Source organism: Mytilus californianus, unplaced genomic scaffold (genome assembly GCF_021869535.1).
Source record: "Mytilus californianus isolate M0D057914Y unplaced genomic scaffold, xbMytCali1.0.p SCAF_3, whole genome shotgun sequence".
NCBI classification, from domain to species: domain Eukaryota; kingdom Metazoa; phylum Mollusca; class Bivalvia; order Mytilida; family Mytilidae; genus Mytilus; species Mytilus californianus.
The window spans coordinates 112,128,734-112,153,425 of NW_026262679.1; the positions used below are offsets into that span (position 1 = coordinate 112,128,734).

At 31.7% G+C, this 24,692-nt stretch overlaps 1 protein-coding gene across 1 annotated transcript in view; it reads right to left on the reverse strand.

Annotated features, from left to right (window-relative positions):
* The window catches only part of LOC127733721 (alpha-1A adrenergic receptor-like), a 70,897-nt gene that overhangs the window by 39,744 nt on the left and 6,461 nt on the right, over positions 1–24,692 (reverse strand). Inside the window, exon 2 of the mRNA XM_052243036.1 lies at positions 21,802–22,694. Coding sequence (XP_052098996.1) covers positions 21,802–22,694 — 893 coding nt within the window. The remainder of the gene's footprint in view (positions 1–21,801; positions 22,695–24,692) is intronic.

Here is a 24,692-nt window from a genome sequence, read left to right on the forward strand (position 1 = left end):
TGAGGATTTCAGTTTTTTAGAAGTGTAAACTTTTATATAAGTAACACACCTCGATCCAATCTTAAAAGTTTTACATATGTAAAAAAACTATACAAGATGATTGCTAATTAGACTACCCACGAGATCCAAAAATACGATGATTTTATAGATGACGGGTACGAAGTTTATGCGTTTCTACTTATCACGGCATGTTTTCGATGTCTTAAAAGAGAGGCATAGGATAGCAAAGGGACATTCAAACTCATAAGTCGAAAATAAACTGACAACGCCATGGCTACAAAAGAAAAAGACAAATAAACAAACAACAGTACACAAAACAACAAACAGAAAACCAAAGACTGAGCAACACGAACCCCACCAAAAACTGGGCTTGATCTCAGGTGCTCCGAAATGGTAAGCTTATCTTGCTCCACGTGTAGTACCCGTCGTGTTGCTCGTGTAAAAACAAATCCGGTGATATGTCTAGTTCGGTAGGTCACATTCTTTGGAAAGGGAACGAGATTGTAGTTACGACAATTGGAATATATCCGTCGTCAACTGTGAAACAGAAAAAAATGAGAACAACACGTAAAAACTTAGTGCGTCCGAAGCCGAATATTTGATAGCCAAGGATGTATAAAACCGAAACAGTTGAAGAGCAATATAATCAAAAATGACCTAAAATTATAGCATAATCCTTCTAAGGCCAACTTTGCCTGAGGAAGTTGAAACCTTAGTTTCTTTAAAGATTTAAAATTTATAAACGGGTAAATTTAGAAAGGTTTGTAATTAATCATGTCAGTACCAAAGTACTGACTAATGAGCTGATGATACCCTCGGGGACTGATAGTTTACCAGCAGAGGTATATATTCCATAACGGTCAACCAAATCGTGATGGCATCCGTAAAATTTACGAAGGGATTACTTCAACTTCGACACTTGGAACCATTGTTTTAATAGCTTCCTTGTGAGCAGCAACCCTATATCAAGGAAAACATGATAGCAAACACAAGCCCTTGAATATCGTATCAACTGGGAGATATATACTCCGTATGCAGGCGGTCCTGGAATGTTGCTTCATAGAAATGGAAAGTTCACAACTGGGAAGCTGAAATCATCTCTTTTGTTGTAAAGTTTTGTTTTCTACCGACTCTCATTGTCAAGTTCTAGATGTTAGTCTAGATATGAGGCAGACTTAACTGTATCTTTTGCATCCTTCATCTCAAGGTCGATGGGATAGATGCGTCAACATAGTCTGCAAATTTCGAATTATTTAGTGAGAGAACATCATCTATATAGTGGAAGGTACAATTAAAGGATACTGCTAACTTCTTTTTTCTTTCTTTCTAAGAAGTTCTTGTATGAAGTCAGCCTCATATGAATAAAGGAACAAGAAGGCAAGAAGAGGAGAATTATATACCAGTATAGTTGGGACTGATTGTGTCCTATTTCCGATTGTGACATTTTGACTGAGTGTGGATATGCAATTCGGGTAATGAATTCATTACAGGAAACCTTTAACCTGTCGATGCATCAGTTGATGCATTTCCCTCATGTTTGTTTGTTGTCTTTATTTGTCTCCTCCAGGTCGATGTACGTAGGTAAACTACTGTCGCCATAATGAAAACAAATATATGGCACAGTGCGACCTTTAACAAACCTATACTGTATATTAAGCTATATAAGACCAAGGCATGAGAAAATGTAAAAGTTCAAAAGAGAAAATCAAGACCTGATTAACACTAAAAACCACAAACGAAAAACAAGACAGACGGCAATCGTCAATGATCATCTAATTACATGCTCCTGACTTTGGACAGGCACATAAAGAATATAAAGTGTTTAAAAATGTAGTGAGCACTCATCTTCAACTAATCTTGGACAGTGGTGTTATTTTATAACATGAGGAAAACTGTAAAAATTAGTTGGAAAAAGCATGACTCATTAGTTCTACAGTAAGCACAGATAAAACTCCTAGGGACTGGTTTAAAGGTACTCGCAGTTCTTGAAAATAGCTCATGAAAAATTTCAGGCTTATGATTTAGTAAGCTAAACGCATGTTTCGTCTACCTAAAACAGTTGGAACGCCAAATTGAATACAAAGGTTAAAAGCTTTAAAACCAAAAGGCCCGAAAAATTTGTACCAAATACGGTTTAGGCTATTTATGCCTAGAGTAGAAAAAAACCTTTATTTTTCAAACAATTCAACATTTAAGTAACAGTAGTTTTCAGAAAAAAATTATATTCTATTTCAACACAAAAGTGATACTACTTTGGTTTTCTGCTAATCGGCACATTTCCGATCTAGTGATATAGCCATATAATACCAATATAAATAAGACCGTCCATCAGTTGTCAATTGTTTTGTTGAATAAATTCATCAAACACCAATATCCAATGAAGATCGTGTCTAAGTTACACTTTTTTGTATCAGTTTTCAGCATTCTAAAATTATAAATTGAATTTGGGTTTAAACTTTTGACCGGCAAGTGTTCACAATGAAATGATTCTTTTTATTACATTAAATCCTTCCTTTGCATATAAGAATAGGATTCTTTGAAATAATTTGTATAAACATTCCTTAAACGACTATTTTATAGATTCGTATTAATCTTTGATCCAATGTTGAACAAAATTATGTATTCATTGGATACTTTTTAAACTGAAGTTTTTTTTCCTAGATTTGTCTGTTGTATTTTGATATACAAAAATTGAATGTTTATTTATGCAGTATTTGTCATGCATCAGCATGTATTCCACAAAATATTAAAGCACAGTGTACCTATAGTAATCCGCTGGTTATTTATATTTATAAAAAAAAATAAAAGAAGAATTGGAAAAAAAATTGTGACATCACTAAATTGGACTTGTCCATGATAATCTATGATACGGATTTTAAGTAGCAGTCAACATCAAACCATCTTAATATCTAGTCATACAACGAAATATTTGAATCAAAGAAAACCCGTCTCGGGGGTATCTGATGCAGGTTATTCCAGAAACATGTTTCTCGAGGGTATCTGATGCAGGTTATTCCATAAATACGTGTTTCGATGGTATCTGATGAAGGTAATTCAACAAACGTCACATCATTACGCTTTATTGCATGCATAACGTCTATTATATAGAGTTTGCATATACACACGTCTTTCGATTTACACAAAGCTAAGTACTAACCAACTAAACCCAAGCAACCACTGCTAATTTTCAGACCGAGGGAACCACTTAATAAATAATTCGTATACATAGTTAAAAAATTGGCCTGAGAAAAATGATACATTTCGTCTGTTAATCTAAAGTTCTTAATTTTATGTAATTGTGCCAAAGCTTTGACGAATTTCTTCAGGCAAAGTTAATTCAAGCAGGCTTTGTATGTTATATTTAGTTAAATTTGTTTCATTTGGTGTTATTTTATTTTTTTTTTTCTAAATGGTTTTTCTGACTTTATGAAAAGGTTCAACTACGATGGTTTAACTCTTCAGTCGACAAAACTGGGTCCAGTTTTTCAGTGAAATGATTACACATTAGCTGTACAATTTTTACTGCATAAGATGCGTATCTAGGCAATGAATGTCTATTCAGTGATGTTCAATGTCGAAATATTTGAACATCCTTACCCTCACACAAGCTTTGATGTAATAATAGAACAGAATAGGACTAAACATTGTACTTAGTATAGTCAAAACCGGACAGGAAATCAAAGTTGGGCGATGAAATGTAAATGTTTAAGTGATCAATAAGGTCAGTCATTATGCATAGTTGAAACATGATGATTAAGATTGATACGTGCAAGCTGAATAAGAATTAAGAAAACCTATCAAAGAATAATCTTGCATTGGTTTAACCTTTTTATGCCTTTTTTATCGATCCCGTATAATAATTTGCGGGAGCTGGTTTTACAATTCAATATCTTTATTGTCAATAAGAAAATCAAAATGGTCATAAAATGCTAACCCAACTATCTATTAACATAAAGAAATGCAGACCTAAACAGCTTAGCTCAAGATTATCATGAATTATTTGTGAAGTTGATACGTAATATTTATCAACAAGGTCTTGGTATCTTTCGATGAACTTTTTTAGAAAAAGGACGCGACGTTCTTTGACATAACCCGGGTTCATTAACTTTCTGCTCAGACACTTGTGGCGTTTTATAAAGCAGCTGCAAGCACTTGAATACCGTATGAGTTAATAAATGTATACCCCATATAAAGGTGAAGTTAATATATTGCTGCTTAGGTGGGGAAAATTTATAACTTCAAAATTAAATCGTCTAGTTTGTCATAGATTCTGGTACTGAGATGACCGCTTATGTCAAATTCGAGGTAAAAGTCTAAATGGGGCGGAGGAAGCTGTGTCTGTTGTTTCTTTAATTTCTAGTTCTGAGGGATATATCAATAGAACCCAATTAGAAAAGTTTGGATTGTTAATGAAAAGAACATCGTCAATATATCTGAATGTGGAATTAAACGATCTGGCTTCTTTGATCTTCTTGTTTTTGACAATTGTCTGAAGGAACTCCGACTTATATGAAAATAAAAAGAAGCTGACAAGGAGAGGCGCACAGTTCATTCGAATAGGAATGCCGACAATTTGTTGAAAACGTCTACCTCCAAATTCAACAAATATTTTGTCAATAAGAAACTCCAGCAAACTGATCACTTGTTGCTTGGTGTAGCATGTTTTACCTTTTTTAGTCATTTTTGTTCACTATTACAAAACATGTCGTATGGTATCCCAAAGCAATAGATTTATAGCGTATGCTACTATTTTATATTAAAAAGTATTGTGGATTATTTTTTACAGACGATTTTTCAATTTGACATGGGGAATGGTGGTATTAAGGGTTGGAAAATCAAAGGTTTTAATAGAATTAATTTCAGAGGAATTTTCCCTACAGATTACGCTTAAAAATCACAAAGTTATTCGAATATTCGGAAATATATTGAAGATTATAACCTTATTGGTACAAAACATTTATGTATTGTTTTCATATAATATCATAACTTTGGTTTACTAGAACTTTGATATATGATTCTTGTACAATTATATCAATTTTTAGGTCTTATGATAGTGTATATTATTGATTTCAATATCAACTATGATAACATGTGAATCGGTCATTAAGTAAAAAAATAAAAAAGATCAGATGGAAAAAAGATAATTCAGTTTAATATTAATTGAAATAAAACCCCAAAAAATCGTTAAATGGCCATTTATGACAGAAAATGTAAAATAAGCTATAAATGATGCCATTTACGATAGATTAAAAAATCACGCATACCGTGGAGACACCTTTGTACCGTAATGCTATTTTTTGTAGCTTGTATTATTTTTTTGTTGTCAATGGTCATTCAACTATTGTTTTACCGACCATGCCAGAGCTTAATAGCCAGTCAAATTCTTTAAAACCCATCGTAGTAGTAGCAACTATTTTTTGATGCATGTTTATATTCAAGTGGATTGAAAAAGTGGATTAAGCCATCGTTAATGCCAACATTTCTGGATTAAAAAGCTTCTAACGTTGCTATGTTTTTCCATGCTCCCTGGCTTTCAAATTTTGTTTGAGAGTTCCTAATGAAAGTCAATCCATAAAAGCGCTTCGGAAGCACAAAATGTATAAAGTGTAGTTTTCATCCACACATAACAAATGATTTGTAGAGTCTTTTACTGCAGTTGCAAAATGTTGGAATGATATTGAGATGTATTTTCTTGAATGTTCAATAACATCAACACATTTATTCAATTCTTTATTATACTAATACTTAGTGAATGGTAATTCTATGAAGTATAGCTACAAAAGGTTTAAATGTGTGTCAAAATCTTTAGGAAATATTTGATTAATTTGTAATTTTAATTCTTAGATTCATAAGGTGAGAAAAAAAAACCTAATATTTGTACTTATTTGTTTTTAAAAAAAGATTTAAGTGTTAAACGAGAACTATTCTCATTTTGTTTTCCTTCTTTTTAAATTATTTTTCTTTTGAGTCATATAATCCTTTACTAAATAAGAGGAGTTTGAAAAACCTTTCGATTGAAAAAAATATATATACCGTGTATTATAATTTCGAAAAGAGCATGACTTAAAAGTTTGATCTTCTGTATCATTGTTTTTATTTCCACACTACATTACGTCAATTCTAGTGCAAAACTTATTTATTCATTTAATATACAAATTTTAAGTATCAGAAATTTACTTTCACTTTTTTTAATTCAGATGGTTGATCAAATAACGTTAAACAAACAACTAATACTCGTCAACGATTTCAAATATTTTCTGTATAAACAATATCAATTCATTTCCTGCAGCCCCGGACTTTCATGAAGAAAAATTTCTAAAGCATTGTTAAAGTCTTGGAATTCATAACTCAAGTAAACAGGTACACACACATGTTTGAGATGTGTATTTTATTGTGTGTCTTTTTGTGTTATAATGTTACACCACTGTTTCAGGTTAGGATGAAGGTTGGCGCCTGTTAAAACGTTTAAACCCGCTGAATTTTTATGAACCTGTCCTAAGTCAGGAGCCTGTTGTTCAGTTGTTGTCGTTTGTTGGTGTTGTTCATAAGTATTTCTCGTTTCTCGTTTTTTTATATAGAGTAGACCGTTGGTTTTCCTGTTTGAATTGTTTTACTTTAGTCATTTGCGAGCCCTTTATAGCTTGCTGTTCGGTGTGAGCCAAGGCTCCGTGTTGAAGGCCGTACTTTGACCTATAATTGTTTACTTTTTACACATTGTGATTTGGATGGATAGTTGTGTTATTGACATTAATACCACATCTTCTTATTTATATTGGCATTTAATTTGCACAATATTATTGCCCTTGTGACACCATGAACAAAGGAAGGGATTGAGACTACGGATAGTGAGACATATTCTGGAAAATCTGCGCCAATCATATCAAAATTTTTGCGTGGCTTACTTTATTTCAATATTTGAAACCCATGTTACAACAAGAGTTTCTGTCGAAAAATCCTTGATAGGAAACTCAAGCCCTGGAATATTGTAATCGGAGCAGGCTATGATAAATTTTAATATAGAGGATTGGAAATAATCTCCTTTGTCGTAAACCAACACACGTTTCCTTGTGTAGATGAACGACAATATATACAACAGATTTTACTGTATCTATAACTTCAAGTTCAAGGGGATAGATGCTTAACACAAAAAAGACTTTATAGATTTAGTGCGTTCGAAGCAATTTCTGGATTTGTCTTCTAAGGGAACGATCAGGCCAAGGATATAAGTTTGAAATAACTCTTTGTTTGTATCAGAGTTGTTGTACAAATACCATTTGTTCATTCATAAATCAAGATATCTTTTTCGACGTTGGCCTTTTTTCTGCAACTAAATATGATTTATTCTTTCAATTTGTCATTACGTTTTGAATGCTAAATTTTACAAAAAGAGAGTACAGAATCCAAATGTTTATAAAATATTTCACAAGGACAAATACCACCTTTATCAAGAACGCTCAAACACAAGTATATAAAGCCAGGGACAGATCTTTTGATATTTTTTAGAATCAGCATCTGACTTCCGGTCACAAGTCGGTAATTCTGGTACCCCCGTTTTTCTCCACTAATAAAAACTGACCACCTACAGTGATGAAAATAACACCAAACACCATCAAGTAATCAGTCGATCATAGCAGATTCAAACATTGCATATTACACTGTGAAGCCAGGATTTTGTAATTTTAATATTGCAATACTAATGCTTAACATATAAAAGAGAACCGAAAGATACCAAAGGGTCATTCGAAAATGTAACTGTCAGACGAACAATTTTCGTTTGAACGTCTTTGTATTTGTTCGTGACACCTATCACTGTTAATAAGAAAATAATGAGGTAACGGCTGAAAAAAAATCCTGTTAATTCTATATTAATGATGCTTTATTGGAATTACAATATAAGATTAACATGACCTTGTTATGCAACGAAACGCTAATAATAATGATGATTAATTGAATGTCAACGCACGACATGGCTATATGAAATGGTACTTCATTTTATTTAAACATTCGTCTAAATTAAGGATTCGGATTAAATAAGAAAAACTTAAATTGTTCCTTGGTCTGCTGTCTCGAAAAACGTTTTTATGTAGTATTCAAAGTTTCAACTGGTATTAGATATGAATTTTTTTAGGAATTTAAATTGTATCCATAACTTAATCTTAAAAGAAAGAAGATCGGTCCTCGTTCATACTGTTTAGAAAATTACGACTTTATTTATAACCATTTTATTGGCTTATTTTAACAGAACTAGCATAAAAACTTCGAACATAACAAAGGAATTAAATAAATAAAAGTACGTTTCTTCCATAAAAAGAGCCAGTCTGTATGTATTGCTTCATTCATCTAAAGATACTCATGTTGTTTGTATGATTACGGTCATTAAAACTAATCAAACAGACCGAAATAGATTTAACTGAGTTCGGATATCCGATGTGTATGTTAATGTAATGTTACTCTTTGTGCACCTTTGAGAATATATAAGATTTCAATGTGATTTTATCAATAAAACAAATTAGGAATTAGGTAAAGAGATTTGTTATAAAAGAACACAAAAATGGTGTTGAAAAGGACACATGACACAAAAAAGAATGCTTGAAAGACAGTAAAACAAACAAGAGAAGAAGTGAATCTAAACATTTAAAGAAAAGAGTCTTATACAGTAAAATCCGGATTGTAAGAAATAAATGAAAAGATAAAGTACCAAACCTCAAAAAGTAAAAATCTAGATTCCAAGAATTGGAATTAATGTAAAACATAGAAGTTGGAAAAGGGAAATAAAAGGAATACACCTGGTGAATAGAAATAACAAAACCAAATAGTAAGCAAGTCTGTATAAAGGCTATTGTGGAATGGTAAATACAAATACACTATTCTATGAAGGAACGAAGATGCTGAATGAAGCAAAAGATAGCATTTACTTCATTTGAATATAATTTAATTTTTGATGTAACGCTTTTTATGATTGGCTGAAAGTTTTTTTTCTGTCTATCAGCTCATAGAAATAATTTTGTTATGTGATCGTGACGTCATCAACGTTTTTTCATGAATTACTTCTTAAAAATGGAATTTAGAATTAAATTATAATGACTGTAATATTTTTTCTGTCTATTCAAAATAACCTCATAAATGTTGTACACACTTTTAAATAAACTGCTACGCGGGTTATTCAGTGTTTACCACATTTTTGAGTCATTCATTAAAGGTTCGTAAAGGGTCAATTGAGATTGTAGCGTTTTCAATATTTTTACTTCTGTCAACAAAGCCATAACACCTTTGAGAGATAATCAATTAAAACTTTTCTTTGAATCGTTATCAAAATAAATGGTTAATTTAATCTGATGTATCAAACCCAGATATAATAACAAAAAAGACATTTTAAGAGACTCTTAACGCCTGATTACACGGATTTAACTGTACTTTTGGTTAATAAAGGGTTTTCAAATTTTTAATGAAATGCAAAAAAAAAAAAAAAAAATCTTTCTTTTTAATACTGCTAATGACAAATAGAAACTTTATGCAATCAACAATGTCTGCAAACATTATTTACCAAAAGTATTCCAATATTGATTCATATATCAATTATTAGCATGATTAACTTTGTGGTGCTAAAATGGAAAATTTAATCTGTATTTGTTTTTTGTTTTTTTTTCCAAAGAGCCAATTTTATACATCTCAAAAGTAAAATGATATTCAATAGGTTTAAATAACTTTGAAGCATATTACTAATATAACATTTATGCTCTTCTATAGCAATGTTATGGCTGAATAAAGGTATAACTTATCATTAAGATATAACACATAACCATAAACTCAAACATTATCCAGTCTTTCAACTGTAATTTGCCAAAATCTTTTAAATCTATAAAATCTGCATTTTATTCGTCTTTCAGCATTACATTTTTTTTAATAAATAAAACGTTAAGATTATTACTGTACATATTTGAGAGTAATTTTGATTGGCATTGATCTCAAAACTTTTACGAAAATTAATATAAAATCAGGAGATGTGGAATTATGGACAATGCGACAACTACTAGTCTAAACCAGAGACCAAACGACGTACATGTTAATAAGTAAAGGACACCATACGGCCACAATGAGCAAAACCCACACCGCATTACAAGCTTTAAATGGCCCCGATAAGACAGAATGTGAAAGAAAGCCAAACAAGAAAACTAACGGCCTCATTCATGTACAAAAGGACAAACGAAAAACAAAGATGAAATACAGTAACAAACGACAACCACTGAATTAAAGCCTCCTGACTCTGGACAGGCACATAAAACAGAAGGTGGGGGTGTTACACATGCGTCCTGGCGTGTAATTTGTGAAAGTTGAAATTTAGATATTATCGAAAACATTTCTTGCTACACAGCCACATATTGGTCAACCAAATCGTGATAACGAAGTCAAACTTGTCAAGTTACGATTTCAAACATTCTTCCTCATAACCCTGTTTAAAGCTTTTTGTGCACACATGGTTCATTTATTCCCTTATCATATCATCATACGTAGGTGTTATGTATCAACTGAGAAATAAAATATAACAAAAATACCGAGCTCCAAGGTAAATTCAAAAAGTGGAAGTCCATAAAATCTGACAAAATGAAACGTTATCAACCAACGAAACGGGAAGAAAACAGCTGTCATATTCCTGACTTGGTACAGACATTTTCCAAATATTTAAAGAACTGTGAAATAGGAAGTTTACAATGATGATATTGAATACATGTTTTCCATTCATAATGATTTGGTATCGTCATATTGTCAAATTACAGAAAGAAACCCAAATATGAACCAGAGTTATAACTTTAGATAGCGGAATATGAGTTGTGAGTGATTGAGTGACATCCTCAAAATATATAAATGCGATACTATAGAACTTGGAACGATCAATCTATTTTGTGAGGGTTATTAATGAAGTTAGCTTCATGTGAATAAAAACAAGACGTTCTGTAAAGAAGCACAATAAATACCCATTGGACTATAATTGACTGTTTGTTGAAATATTGATGGCCAAAAACAGACATATGTCTTGTTGATCAAAACGTCCAGCATTTTGATAATACAAGATCCGACTTTTCTTGTTGGAAATTGTGTGGCTCATCCCAAAGTCAAGTTAAATGAAATGATGAAGTCGATCATGAGGAAACAATATATTTTAATAAACAAATTGAACAATAAATAATTTTAAAAATGTTAATCCAATCATTTTTTTCAAAATATATGTTATAAAGAATGATGTCTCCGTAGATATTTAAAATAGCACTATACTAAACCTTGTGGTGATGCATCGCTGTCTTATTATCTATTTCTATCTGAATCAAACCATATATGTTCATAATATCTTTAGCTTTTAAAAGGGGAATAACGAACAGAAATAGAGAAAAGCATTGAAGGTTTTCTGTGCTTTATAAACTGAAAATACAACGAATTTGGATAACATGACAGTCTTCGTAAAATCTTGAAGAATAATGATTAATAGAAGGTAGTTGCACGTCGGGCCATTTGACATGCAATTACTTTTTTAATACATGTATTGTATGTTACTTCCTTTATTTCTCATCAATAAGTATATTTTTAATGGTTGACAGCTAAAAATTTATGCGTTCTTTTCTGTCTTAAAAATAAATTTCAATGATTTATTTTCAAACTGCGAAGCTGTAGAAATAAGGAAGGTAACTAAGAGGTAAAAAAATCTAATTAGAATACATATTAGAAATTAGAAAATAAGGTATATTACTAATAATCATTCCAGTGTGATTAATCTGATGTTGTGTAAAATATCTTCTTATCTTTAGTTTAGAATATTTTACTATATCATTTAATTTTGGAATCCAGTTTAATAAATTCTTTGAGTTTTTGTTATGTATTTGCTTTATTAAAGTTTTGTGGAAAAAATCTTTTAACATGTTCTCAAACTTAAATTCAATTATTATCAAAATTTCTATGGGTGTCAAAATAGTGGGTAATAGTTATTTTAGGATGTTCAGATCTCGTTAATCCATTCAGATTGTACAAATTAAGTCAAAACAATCCTGTTGGAGTCGCATGGATTTTAAACGGAGAGAGACAGGGTGCATCGAGAGTGTATATGTAATATCATTCATCATTTGCAAAAAAACAAATATTCTTCTTCGAAAAGAATCTTTTTCGCGTGTCCTATTCCCAATTGGGACAAAAATAAGAAGATATGATATGATTGCCATTGAGACAACTCTCCACCATAGACCAAATGGCATAGAAGTTAACAACTATAGGTCACCGTACGGCCTTCAACAATGAGCAAAACCCATACCGCATAGTCAGCTATAAAAGGCCCCGAAATGGCAAATGTAAAACAAGTCAAACGAGAAAACTAACGGCCTGTTTTATGTAAATAACAATGAACGAAAAACAAATATGATATACAGCAACAAACGACAACCACTGAATTACAGGGTCCTGATTTGGGATAGGCACATACAGAATACAAACTATGAGTCGTTATGAGGCATTCGCGCTTGAAAGATTGAACTGGAAATGACTTCTATATAAGTTGGTGTTTGATGCATTGTAGATCTTAAGTAAGCCAATCGTTTTCCAGTATATATGCTCCTTAACTAAGTAAGTAATGTGATTGAAAAGTTGTTTCTCATTTGTTCCAAAAATATTCTTCGATTATCACAGCATCATTTGCGTTAAATAGTTTTTAATTGAATTCAGACGAGATTATATTTGATCATAAAGGATCGTGTTTTGTTTCAAAGATTGAGCTAATAATAGGAATTAATCCTTGACAACTGTGAATATGACAGATGACAGATTTCAATTACTTTGACAAATAAGTTCGAAAATGTCAATTTGTTCAGAAAAATCTAAAAGCTCAACAGAGCTTATGTTTTCTGTATATACTAATATTCGTATAAATAAAGCTTTAAACTTGTACTGAAACAGTTCTGGTTCTCTTTAACACAGCATGTTGGTTAAACAGCATGTTCTTCTTATTTGGGTATAATCCATATTTTACGTATTTAATTACAATAAAATTTTAAAGATACCGAAGAAGAAATAATGAAACATAAATTGAATCAAAGCAAACAACACCAAGACCGACGTTGTAAAATAGAAGAACACTATTCTGTGAACAGGTATGACGATATAGAATCAGAGCATGATATTTTATTTATTCAGTAATTAAACATATTTGTTGCATTGATCCTTTTGCCTTATATACTTTAAATCAATTATGCAAATATGCAAGTGGGCGAAACGTGAAACTCTTTACAAATTCATGCTCCGATGACTTTAATACAAATTAAAAAAACAAGACTCAGCAGGTCTAAATAATCGGGTAACCTTTTATTCAAACACTTAAAATGATGCTTGATTCTGGAAAATATGTTGTTTTAGCAGGAATCCCGCAATCCTTTCACTGTTCTTAGCGATACAAATATCCAAAAGATCATTTGTTAATAATAATTCTTATCTCATCGTGCCATATGAGTAGTACACGTTTACATCATTGGAGATTGCATGTTGGTCTTAAGATGTCATAACATATGGTATAAATTAAAGTTGATGTGCAATATATGTAAACGAGACAGCAGCCAAAACAAAAACAAAAGTAAAACAGCATAGACATTTAGAGATTGTCAAAATGCCTGCAAAAATGCTTGATTTCTAAACCGTAAGACAAGCTCAAAGCTGGCTCGAGTTTCTAGTGGCACCAGTTGATCTTGACAAAGAAGTATTCGGTGATAAGTCGCATTCACTGATATCACAGTGGAAGAAATAAAGACAGAATATTGGCTACGACAAGTGAAATATATATAAATGGTCTTCTGTGAATCAAATATTCCATAACGGTCAAAATTATGCAAAAATTTCCTTTTCAATTTACTATATTCTTGGGTGTAGGAGTTCTTTTATTGTGAAATTTCATTTCATTTATTTTATCGCCGTTGTTTTTTTCCGCCTTCTGTATATCAGAAGTTTTTATCGACAACCTCGCGGGATATGGAACCAAAGCCTTAATAGGATAGTATTACTAAAAGCGTAATGAACTATGTAATTTAAGTCATCCGGTGCCCAGGCAGTTTTTGATGCGTGTGGAGAATGTGTGGTCAATTGCGTCCAGTTATCGACTGATTATTTTGAAATTAATAAGACTGCTATAAATAATTTTCAGTGATTTTTTTTAACTGAAGAATCAGCGATAATTTTTCCTGGGGACAGAGTCGTTTTGACACTTTTTATAATCTTAAAAATGCTAAAACTGCACGCAAAAACATTCTTTTTGATAGCTCTAGTATGTGGTAATTTTGTTTGTTTGTTCAATTTCTATCTATTAATTAGAAACATCGCAGATAATGAGCCTTCGTTTTGATAGAACAAACAATAAAGCTTTTGAAGTAATACCAGCGATATTATTTTGGTAGTCTGGGATATACAAGTATATTTAATCTCTGTTTACCGGTAACTTTCCCAAAGTTGATCATATATTACCGTTCTACAACACAAATACCGTAAATGTGCTATCTTAATACTACGAATGTCATATAGATTTTCTTTTTAAAGAAGTTGAGTTATTATAGTCCAATTTCAAAATTGTAAAAAAACAAATATGCAGTTTTTTTTTCAGAATATGATTGTGTTTGAGTACTTGTTCTAAGAAAATTTTAAAAATGTCGACGGTCACTTCATGTGGACAAAATACTTGTTTTGTTATATCTATATCAATGCTCATCTTGTAAAGGCTAACAGTTAGGAAATATATATAATATTTAATACATCTGTATTGTCATCTCATATTCTGTATGTTTAGTGTCTGGACTATTATTCATGATTTCACGTGAAGTTTCAAAGAATGAGTAGGAAAAATATACGATCATATTTCTTTTTAATTAACGTGATTACTTTTAATGGATAATAATATATCATTTTGTCAACATTATAAAAATAAGATGTGGTTGGATTGTCAATGAGACAACTATCTACTTTGGTCCAAATTATGAGGATAAAAGCGACTATACCATATATGTATGTATATTGAATTCGTCTATGAAATTACATTAACAGTTATGTCGACGAAATTGCTAGGTTATAAAAGTATCATAGGCAATGGTTTAAAAAGATTTAACAGTTTTACCTGTCTTTTTTAATTCTGACAGGGTCAAAATTGGAAAGATGATGAAACTGAATATAAAAGTGTTCAATTTAAAAATCCACGTCGACTTTTCATGCATCGAATGTCTCAGAATATAAGAAGTCAATAAAGCAGATAGATACAAAGAAGCTAAATATAGGTAGGAACTATATATTTTTTGTTATATCTAATATCCATTCCGTCTAAGTTAGTTCCGCAGTCTTCAATTTCTTACAAGTGTATTTCATGTTTTTAAGGCAAACAAATTGAAGCCCTCTGTTGTTTTTTTTTGTCATAACCCAATATGTTTTGTTTCTCGTTTCCAAGCGTCTGCCTTATTTGTTTTACGTGCGTTATTTTTAGGCTGAATTAGGCTATTTGTTTTATATTTTGAATTTTTTATTAAACATATTTAGGATAACAGATAACGCCATGTCCATCACATCAATTTACTTATCCCATGGTCGGTTAAATTTAGATAATTTCAGAAGTAATTTAAAATTTGCTAGCTGTTGAAATAGGAAATCTCAGTCGGAACTCTATGAATTAAAGATAAAGACTTTAAAAAGTTTTATATAGTAGTTTAAAATAAATCACTTGCGATGGAATTGACTGTGCGCATTGCCATCGTATTTAAAACATTAAATCGAAGCAGACTATATGCGTTTCAAGGCGAAAAAAATTGTTCTATGTTATCCTTAAAAACATTTACCAGCTGCTCTTCACAACAGTCTAAGTCGTATCACATGTCTTCTTGAAAAACATCGTCTCTTAAAGATACATCTTTATATATCAATGACACAGCTAGATTGTCAAGCCACTAAGATACACATCTAGATTGTCAAACCACTAAGATACACATCCAGATTGGAAAGACTCTAAGATACACAACTAGATTGTAAAGACTGTAAGATACAAAGTTAGATACATGAAGTAGAGACACAACTAGATTGTCGTGACACTAAGATACAGGCCGAGATTGTCAAGACACTGAGATACACAGCTTAATTGTCAAGACACTTAGATATTCGCAGAGATTGTCAAGACACTGAGGTAGACATCTTAATTGTCAAGACACTAAGATATTTGTAGAGATTGCCAAGACAATAATATATACAGCTAGATTGTCAAGACACTAAGATATACAGCTAGATTGTCAAGACAATACGATACAAAACTAGATTGTCAAGACACTAAGATACACAGCTAGATTGTCAATACACTAAGATACAAAGCTACATTGCCAAGACACTAAGATACACACCTAGATTGGCAAGACACTAAGATGCATAGCTAGATTGTAAAGACACTACGATTCACAACTAGAATACCAAGACACTCAGATACATACCTAGATTACCAAGAAACAAAGATGTATTATAACTAGATTGTAAAGACAAGTCTATGATTCACAACTAGATTGTAAAGATATTAAGATATACAGCCAGATTATCAAGACATTAAGTTACACAACTGGAATGGCAAGATACTAAGGTGAACAGTAAGAATGTTTTGATACTAAAAAAAACCCAGATAAATTTGAAAATGCACAACCAGATTAAAAAGCCTACTAATTTAAGGGTAAAAAAAATCATTTAAACGGTAATGGTTGATGTTAAAGCTGACAAGTACAAAATGTAACTGTTTATTTGTTTTTATTATTATAAAGCGGTGTATCTTTTAAAAATAAACTGTGGTTTTGATTAATCTGCTTAAGTTTTTTTCAATCTAAAAGTGTCTTCAAAATCGTAGGACGTGTATCATGATTGAGTTTTTTTTATATATATACAGTATAGAGAAACAAACACTCAAGCAATTGACCTTTATTATGGAGTTGTGCTTACCAAGTATGTATGGAGTTGTGCTTACCAAGTATGTGTAAACAAGCTCAATAATGTTTATCGTATTCTATATGAATATCGTAATAACAAAATAAAAAAAGGACTCGCGCACTTACAAGAAACGGTTCTTAGTACAAAGTTTAAATAGATTACGGAAGTGTTTGTTTAAGAGCAATAGTAATTACAAAGCTGTGAATGAATTATTTACCGAGATTTCCAAGCATAGTAACATGTCATTATTGGCCTTTGAAATGTTTAAAACAATACTAAAATGTAATTTTCCGCGAAATTAAACATAACACTGTCGTAATCGTTTATGTAACTATGCAAGAAAGTCATTAACTATATTGGGAGTTCGTTCATTGTATTTGCTAAAAAAAAATAATCAGAAACCTAAAAAATAATCCTAAAGTTTTTGTTTAATGTATAAATTTCGATCAGTAGTTGTAATGAGTATTTACACCTCTTTGAATAGACCTAGATTTTAATTAAGCATGAATATACATGCATGCTGAGGAACAAACTTAATTGTGTAACGCAGAATTAAACATACTGAAAGATAATCTGTATCAAGTCGTACAACTTTTATGGCAAGTAGTTATTATTTTTTTTAAATTTTATATGCTACAAAACAAAGTTCTTATTTTCAGTGTCGTACCTTCCGTAATATAATAAATCGTATCAGCTTTTAAGGATATTCATCGGATTAACACGTCTATAATAAGATAGTTAGGAAATGAATAATTATACAACTGATTAGTATTTACAATACTAGTATCAATGGCATTGTATGTCTTTTGTTGTTTTTGGTTTTTTTAATTAATAATGTGGTGAATTTTGTCTTGTCATGTTCAAATACATTATCGCTGCACTCATGTGAAGCTGTATTCTTTGATTTTCATTGACTATAGAAGAAAAAAATCAAACTATACTTACATTGTAGTTTCGCTTTATTTATTCAAAGAAATACATCTTAGCAGAACTGTATATTTGCAAAAATGTTTGCCGATCGACCCAAGATATATGTGCTGACCAAATTTTAGGTGATTCAAATAACTTCGAAACAGCCTGTAATTCATTGGTTGTCGTTGGTTGCTGTTTGTCATATTTACTTACGTATATTGTTTTGACATGTCTCAGGTCGTTGGTGTCACATTTTGTGATGTCGGGGTCTTTGATAGCTGACTATACGGTAGGGTTTTTTGTTAATTGTTGAAGGCCGTATGATAACTATAGTTGCTTAAATCCGCTTCATTTGGGCTCTGCTTGATAGTTGTCTCGTATGCAATCATGTCACATCTCCTTTTCATTTATTACGAACTGTTCCCTAATTTCGGCAGTTTTAAGGACATTTACTAGTAAAAAAAAGAGAGAAAAGATACCAAGGGAGCATTAGAAAATCATAATTGCTATTAAAAGACATTACCATAGACAAAAATAAAAACAACGAAAGGACAAACAACTATATATATATAATTAAACATGACATAGAAAACTTAGCAACGCGAACCTCACCAAAAACCGGGATGAACTCACGTGCCTCGGAAAGGTAAGTAGTCCCTGCTCTACGTGTGGTACTCGTCGTGTTTCTCAGGCTGGTAAACATTCGGAAATAAGTCACTTTCAGTATTGTCACAATCGATAAAAAGAGAACGACAAGTGGAACATTTCCGTAGTCCTATATGTGACACAGATACTCCATAACGGTCAACCAAACCATGATGGCGTCCAAAAATTTTCAAAGGGATGACTTCAGCATTACAACTTGATACCCTTGATGCACTAGCTTCATTGTAAGCAGTAACCCTATATAAATGGCATTGTAATAGGAAAGGCAGGCCCTAGATCAGCTAGTAGATATATGTTCCGTATGCAGGCTCTGCTTGAATGTTGCAACACAGAAATGAAAAGTTCAAAATTTTGAAAATCAAAATCCTCTCTTTTGTCGTAAAGTTTCCCTAATTGTCATTTTCTAGGAGTAAGTCAAAATATGAGGCAGACTTAATTGTGTCGGTGGAACCGATTATTTAAAGTTCATTAGGATAGATGCAGTCAACATTTTCACCAATTATTGAATTATTCAGTGAAAGGACATCACCTATATTTTTCTTGATTATTATTTATTTTTATATGAAGTCTACCTTAATAGAATAAAGGATCAAACCGAAAAGCAGAGGGGCACAATTGGTTCCATTAAGAATGCGTTTGATATTGAAAATCATGTCCTCCAAAAGTAAAAAACATGTTGTCAACAAAAAATCCAGTATTTTGAAGATCACAGTTTCAGTGAACTTTCTGCTGGAATCAGAGTGGCTTTTTTAACAAAGTATTATGTGTTCCCTTCTAAAACAAGACATTCGATCTGCGTCGGCCTTTCTGTCTTTTAAACAAAGTTGGACATTTTTTTTAAATCTGTTTTTAAATTCGGAATGAGGAATGCTAGTGTAAAGAGTAAAGTAGTCAAATTGGTTGTTATACTATTGCACGAAGAGCGGGACTATTATTGTTTATATTTTAACAGATCTTTTGAATTTTTAAGTCTCCACATTGGATATATGCCAACCGTAGTAGGTAGTTTTTCAGTAACCCTGTATCCTGGTTTTGATTGTTGATAATGAAATTACTGATTAAATGATGCACGAATGTGTTCATGAATTGTAGCTGAAAGCAACGTGTTTCTTGTTTTTAACTATATCACTTACGGTAATACAAGTATCAAATATCAGTTTGTAGGAAATTGTGTTACTTGTCCGCGTTCATGTTCATTAATGTTTTTCTTGACTGGAATCAAATAGGCTTTGCGACATAACTTCATCATTAAAATCTTAACTAGGATTTTCAAAATATTGTTTTAGGTGTTGATAACTGTAAAAGAAAAAAAGGTGGTTTGTAGAGAGTATGTTTACTTTTTGTTACGATATCGAAGAGAATTTCCGTCATGCTAGGATTATTTTAACACACTGTTCGTGGTGTACCTCAACCTTTATATATTTGTCCACTTAATTTAACTTTCGGAGATGTTTATTATCTATATACTGAAATTGAGTACTAAGCCAAACTTGATTGACCAGCGTTCGCGTCTACGCGAGTCTGATGACGTCAACACATTTTGGTTAACGTTTCTTTTGTATAAATAAAAGAGGTATTATCAAATGATTTTTCAATATTTTTCTCTAGTTCAAATACAAATTGCTTTGTGGACCCATTTTACGGGCATTACATTTGCGCGCATTTGGGGATTACATTTTTTTTACGTTGGCGCAAATTTGGTTTTTTTTTTAAATTTGCGTGCATTAATTTTACAGGTAATGCAGGTAAATATAAAGATAATTCGTAATAAATGTGTCGATAGTTATTAATTTTGAACATATTTTTCATTTTTCATTAGATATTATTCACATTGAGTTCTAAAAAACATATTTTAAAGTGATCATAAGAAATCCTAAGAAATTGTAACTTAATTGCGAATATTGCAGGGGGATTACCATTTTGCTTCCAAACTAAGAAGGCTTGAAACACAAACAGTTGTACGTGGAAGTAAAAACAAAAAAGAGTATACGATGGTACTTTTCCGAAAATACCAGAATGCAAAAGTTGACAGAATTCAATCTCTTAAAGCACTGGGCTTCGAATATTCAGCTTGTACCGGCATGTAAATTCTGTACTTTTACTCTTTAGCTTTGCTTTATTTTTACATCTTTATATTTCCAGGAGTTTGTGCTTGTTCATAATAAAAGGACTTATCCTGCTCGAAACCCACTTCTACATCCTCAATGGTGAACAGGGGGACTTAGACTAATGGAAGGGTTACTTGTAAGTAGTTAAATAGATACATTGAATAAGTGTAATTTACCTTGTTTACTTGTAAAAAGAATGCGCGCAAATGTAATCAATAGCTGCGCGCAAACGTAATGATTTATTTACGCGCAAACGTAATGATTTATTTACGCGCAAACGAAATGATTTATTTACGCGCAAACGTAATGATTTCTTTTCGCGCAAATGTAATTCACCGCAATGACTTTGACAGCTATCTCTCAACATGCCGTCGCTGTTATTGCCATCGACCATGCTAATTAATGACAACATTGCTTTTAATTTTCAAACGGAAGCTCAAGTAGAATATTTTTGTTTAAAATTCAAAAGTTCTTTTGGAAATTGATTGCAAGACATACTTTTGCCAAAAAAAGAGTTATCATTCATGATGATTCGTAAACATAAAATTACAAGTAAAAAAAAACTTCAATAGAAATGTGTTATTTGTTCTTAAAGTAATCACTTTTGTATCTTCACAGTTTTTTTTATCAATGTTTCAAAGTATAATTAGCTTTCAAAAATAAATTATATGCAATCTAACTCAGTTTTTACTCCCTTTTTAAATGACCGTTTGTCAATTTTTGACTTCGAAGATGCACGGGAGAATAAACATTGAATTCTCTAAAAGCGTTTAGGTTTAAAGAGATTTCTTGTGAGTTGTGAGTTGTGACATTGCCAATCCTTGTGTAAAAATTGTCTTAGGTTTGACATCATCAGAAGTTTAATTCATGGTAATGTAAAAAAAAACCTGGTAAACATCTCCGGGAAAATTTGACTCTGAGATTTCTTTCATCAATGAATGTATACAATTATTTCAATAACGATTAAATCAAATACATGAACAATTATACACAAGGCCATCTTACGCCCGAAATATCAGTTAGCTAGAACTTACATTTTCAAATACTAGTTTAAATATTCTTAATAGTTTACATCTCTTCCAAAGGTCAATTTTGTGTTATTTTACCTGAAGTAATATTTTCAGATATACGATGTAATAGTACAATATAAAAAACTTACCTAAAGGTAAACAGAAAAAGAATGGAAACCAGCACAGAACAAATACACCAACCACAATTCCTAATGTTTTCGCTGCTTTTTTCTCTCTTTTAAACTTGGCAATTTTATTGGAAATATTCTGTTTAAAATTAGGACGAGATGAAAAATACATGACATGGTCTGAGTGACCATTTGTTCGACAAGGTACACTTTGAACAACACCGTGGCTGTTATGTCTTCCTATGTGGACCCGTAAAGTGATGGTCTCTTGGTCTTTAGAGATTTTGACACCAGCCATAAGGCAGCGAGTGTGCTTCACAGCTTCGCGGTATATACGGTAATATAGCAGCACAATTGTTATCATTGGAATGTAGAACGAAAACGCAGCCGAAAATATGACGTACCCCTTGTCGTCATTGACTAAGCATCTCCGGGAGTCAGGATCAGGTTCTTTCCTCCATCCGAGTAAAGGCCCAAGGGAAACGGCCGCGGATAATATCCATACGACCGCTATGACTATAAAAGCTCGTGATTCTGTCATGATTGATGAGTGTCGTAGGGGTCGGGTGACGCCAATATATCGGTCAACGCTTATTACGCATAGGGTCGTTATCGAAGCCGTGCACAATAAAACATCCACAGCAGCCCATATTTCACAGAACTGTCGCTCAAATGGCCAATATCCGAGTATTTCTAATGTAGCCGAAAATGGTAAAACTAATATACCTAAAAGCAAGTCTGCAACGGCAAGATTGACTATGAAAAAGTTTGTCGTACTTCTTAAATGGATGTTATAAAATACAGCAAGTAGTACTAAAATATTTCCAAAAATTGTCCCTATAATAATTAATCCTAAAACTATTCCAACAATCACAGAAACGTGTACTTCTAAAGTAGGAAATATAAATTCCTTACTTAAAATAGAAGCACTGGAGTTATTATAAAGACTCATTCCTCTCTTGAATGTGCTTCATTCTTCATTGAAAAAGATATTTGAAAAGTATTCTATCAGTTACGACTGACAATGTCATTGATTATTAGCGATTCATCCTAACATGCGTGGTACATGCCATCTACAGTATACAACTTTTAAGTAAACTGTACAGTTAATATATACATCTCAACAAAGAATACAAAATCATAGATAGTACGAAAATTTATGGAATTAAAACGTATTTATTTTATAAACTTCTTATACGTGTCGGCTGTAGTATTGATATTTGAATCGCATGTGAACAATCATAGCTGTCTATTGCTACCAGTAAGATTGGCATCAGAAATTGATTCCAGTGATATTATTTAAGAAAATCGGAAATAGATAACATTAAAAAGACTGTGAATATTTTAATTCGTGTTTAAGAAAGAGTTAGCAGCAGCTTTTAAAACCAAACAAGTAATAACAAGTAATCGTTACGGATGTTTACTTCAATTGACTAGAGAAAATATAATAAATCTATCTTATCCGGTTGATTTGCTAAACCTAAATGAAAAAATACATCACTTCTTAAACCATATGCACAATTTAAAGCTGCTTTAGAAAGCATAAATATAGTGAAATAACTCAGATAATTAACATATTAATACAATAAGCTAAGGGATTTACGTCAATATGCCGGCAAACAAACTGTACTATATATATTGGTTACATTGTTGCAATAAAGTGGTTTTTATTCCTTAAAATATCCGGTTATGACCCGTAAATTGCCTTGTCTTTTCAACCTTTGAATTACACTGAATTACTCATGACACATTAAGATTGTGGCGGGGTTAAACTTGATTGAAAGTGCTCACTCCCTACTTTGGTAACAGCGCATTATAAGAAAAAGGTGTAACTATCAAAAGGACTATAGACACAAAGAACTTATCTAAGAGTACTGACAGTGTCTTAAAGTTAGTTCACATTCAATTTCATCTAATAGATTTTACCATTAAGTTGTGGTCACATTAACTTGAAAGTATAGACGCTCATTGTGGTCTAAACTTTTAACAATATATGCCAAAATAAGGGTTTTGACCAATATATTGCGGTTAACTTAACATTGGAATGTGATAGTGCGAGCGTGGTTTTCTATGTCCATATGATCTAGTTCTATTATAAATTTAAAAAAAAATAATTTATCAAAAGTTTTGACAATCAATGATATTTGTATTCTTAGTGTTTAAGTTGTTAAGTTGTGAAAACGTTACATCTAATAAAATCTGAGTCACTCAAACAATATAATATCGAACCACCTAAGAAAAGTAAATGCTTCATAAGAAAGAGCAATATAAAAACACCACTCGGAAAAGAACAAAAAATAAGGGAGAATGGAAGGACACCATGTTTGATTTATGTATGGAGATAAAACCGTGAAAAATTCTTATATCAATTTGATTTATCTTTTTACTCTGAATTCTATAAAGTTTATGTATAGACTTCTGTATACTGTTGAAATCCGTGTGCACACCTGAAGATGCTCTTTTTTATGTTATTATTTTACCTAACGAGTATTGAAATTCGAAGGCGACATGCTAACTGTTGTAAACAGACTTAGTATTTCAGTAGATAAAAGATCTATTCAGAGTGAGTTTTTGACATAAAAACTTTTTCTTATTTACTAAGAGCATATGGTCTGCTATATTTTATCGATAGAATCATCTTAAGTTGAGAGCGTCTGTAAGAATTCATCTGACCTTGACCTTTTTTCATGAATAAAACCAATGTTAGGTTTTCGTGTTTAAGTCTTTTTTTCTGTTACTACGAGTGTTAGTTCAACATTTTTTGGACTTCATTTTATATTTTAGTAATGAATAAAAAGTTTTCAATGTCAATACGATGCAACAGTATCTTACAGATGTTCGAAATTTCATAGATTTATTTAGGATATAAATCAAAATTCAAACAAAAAACATTTAAAAACGGAAAAATCGAA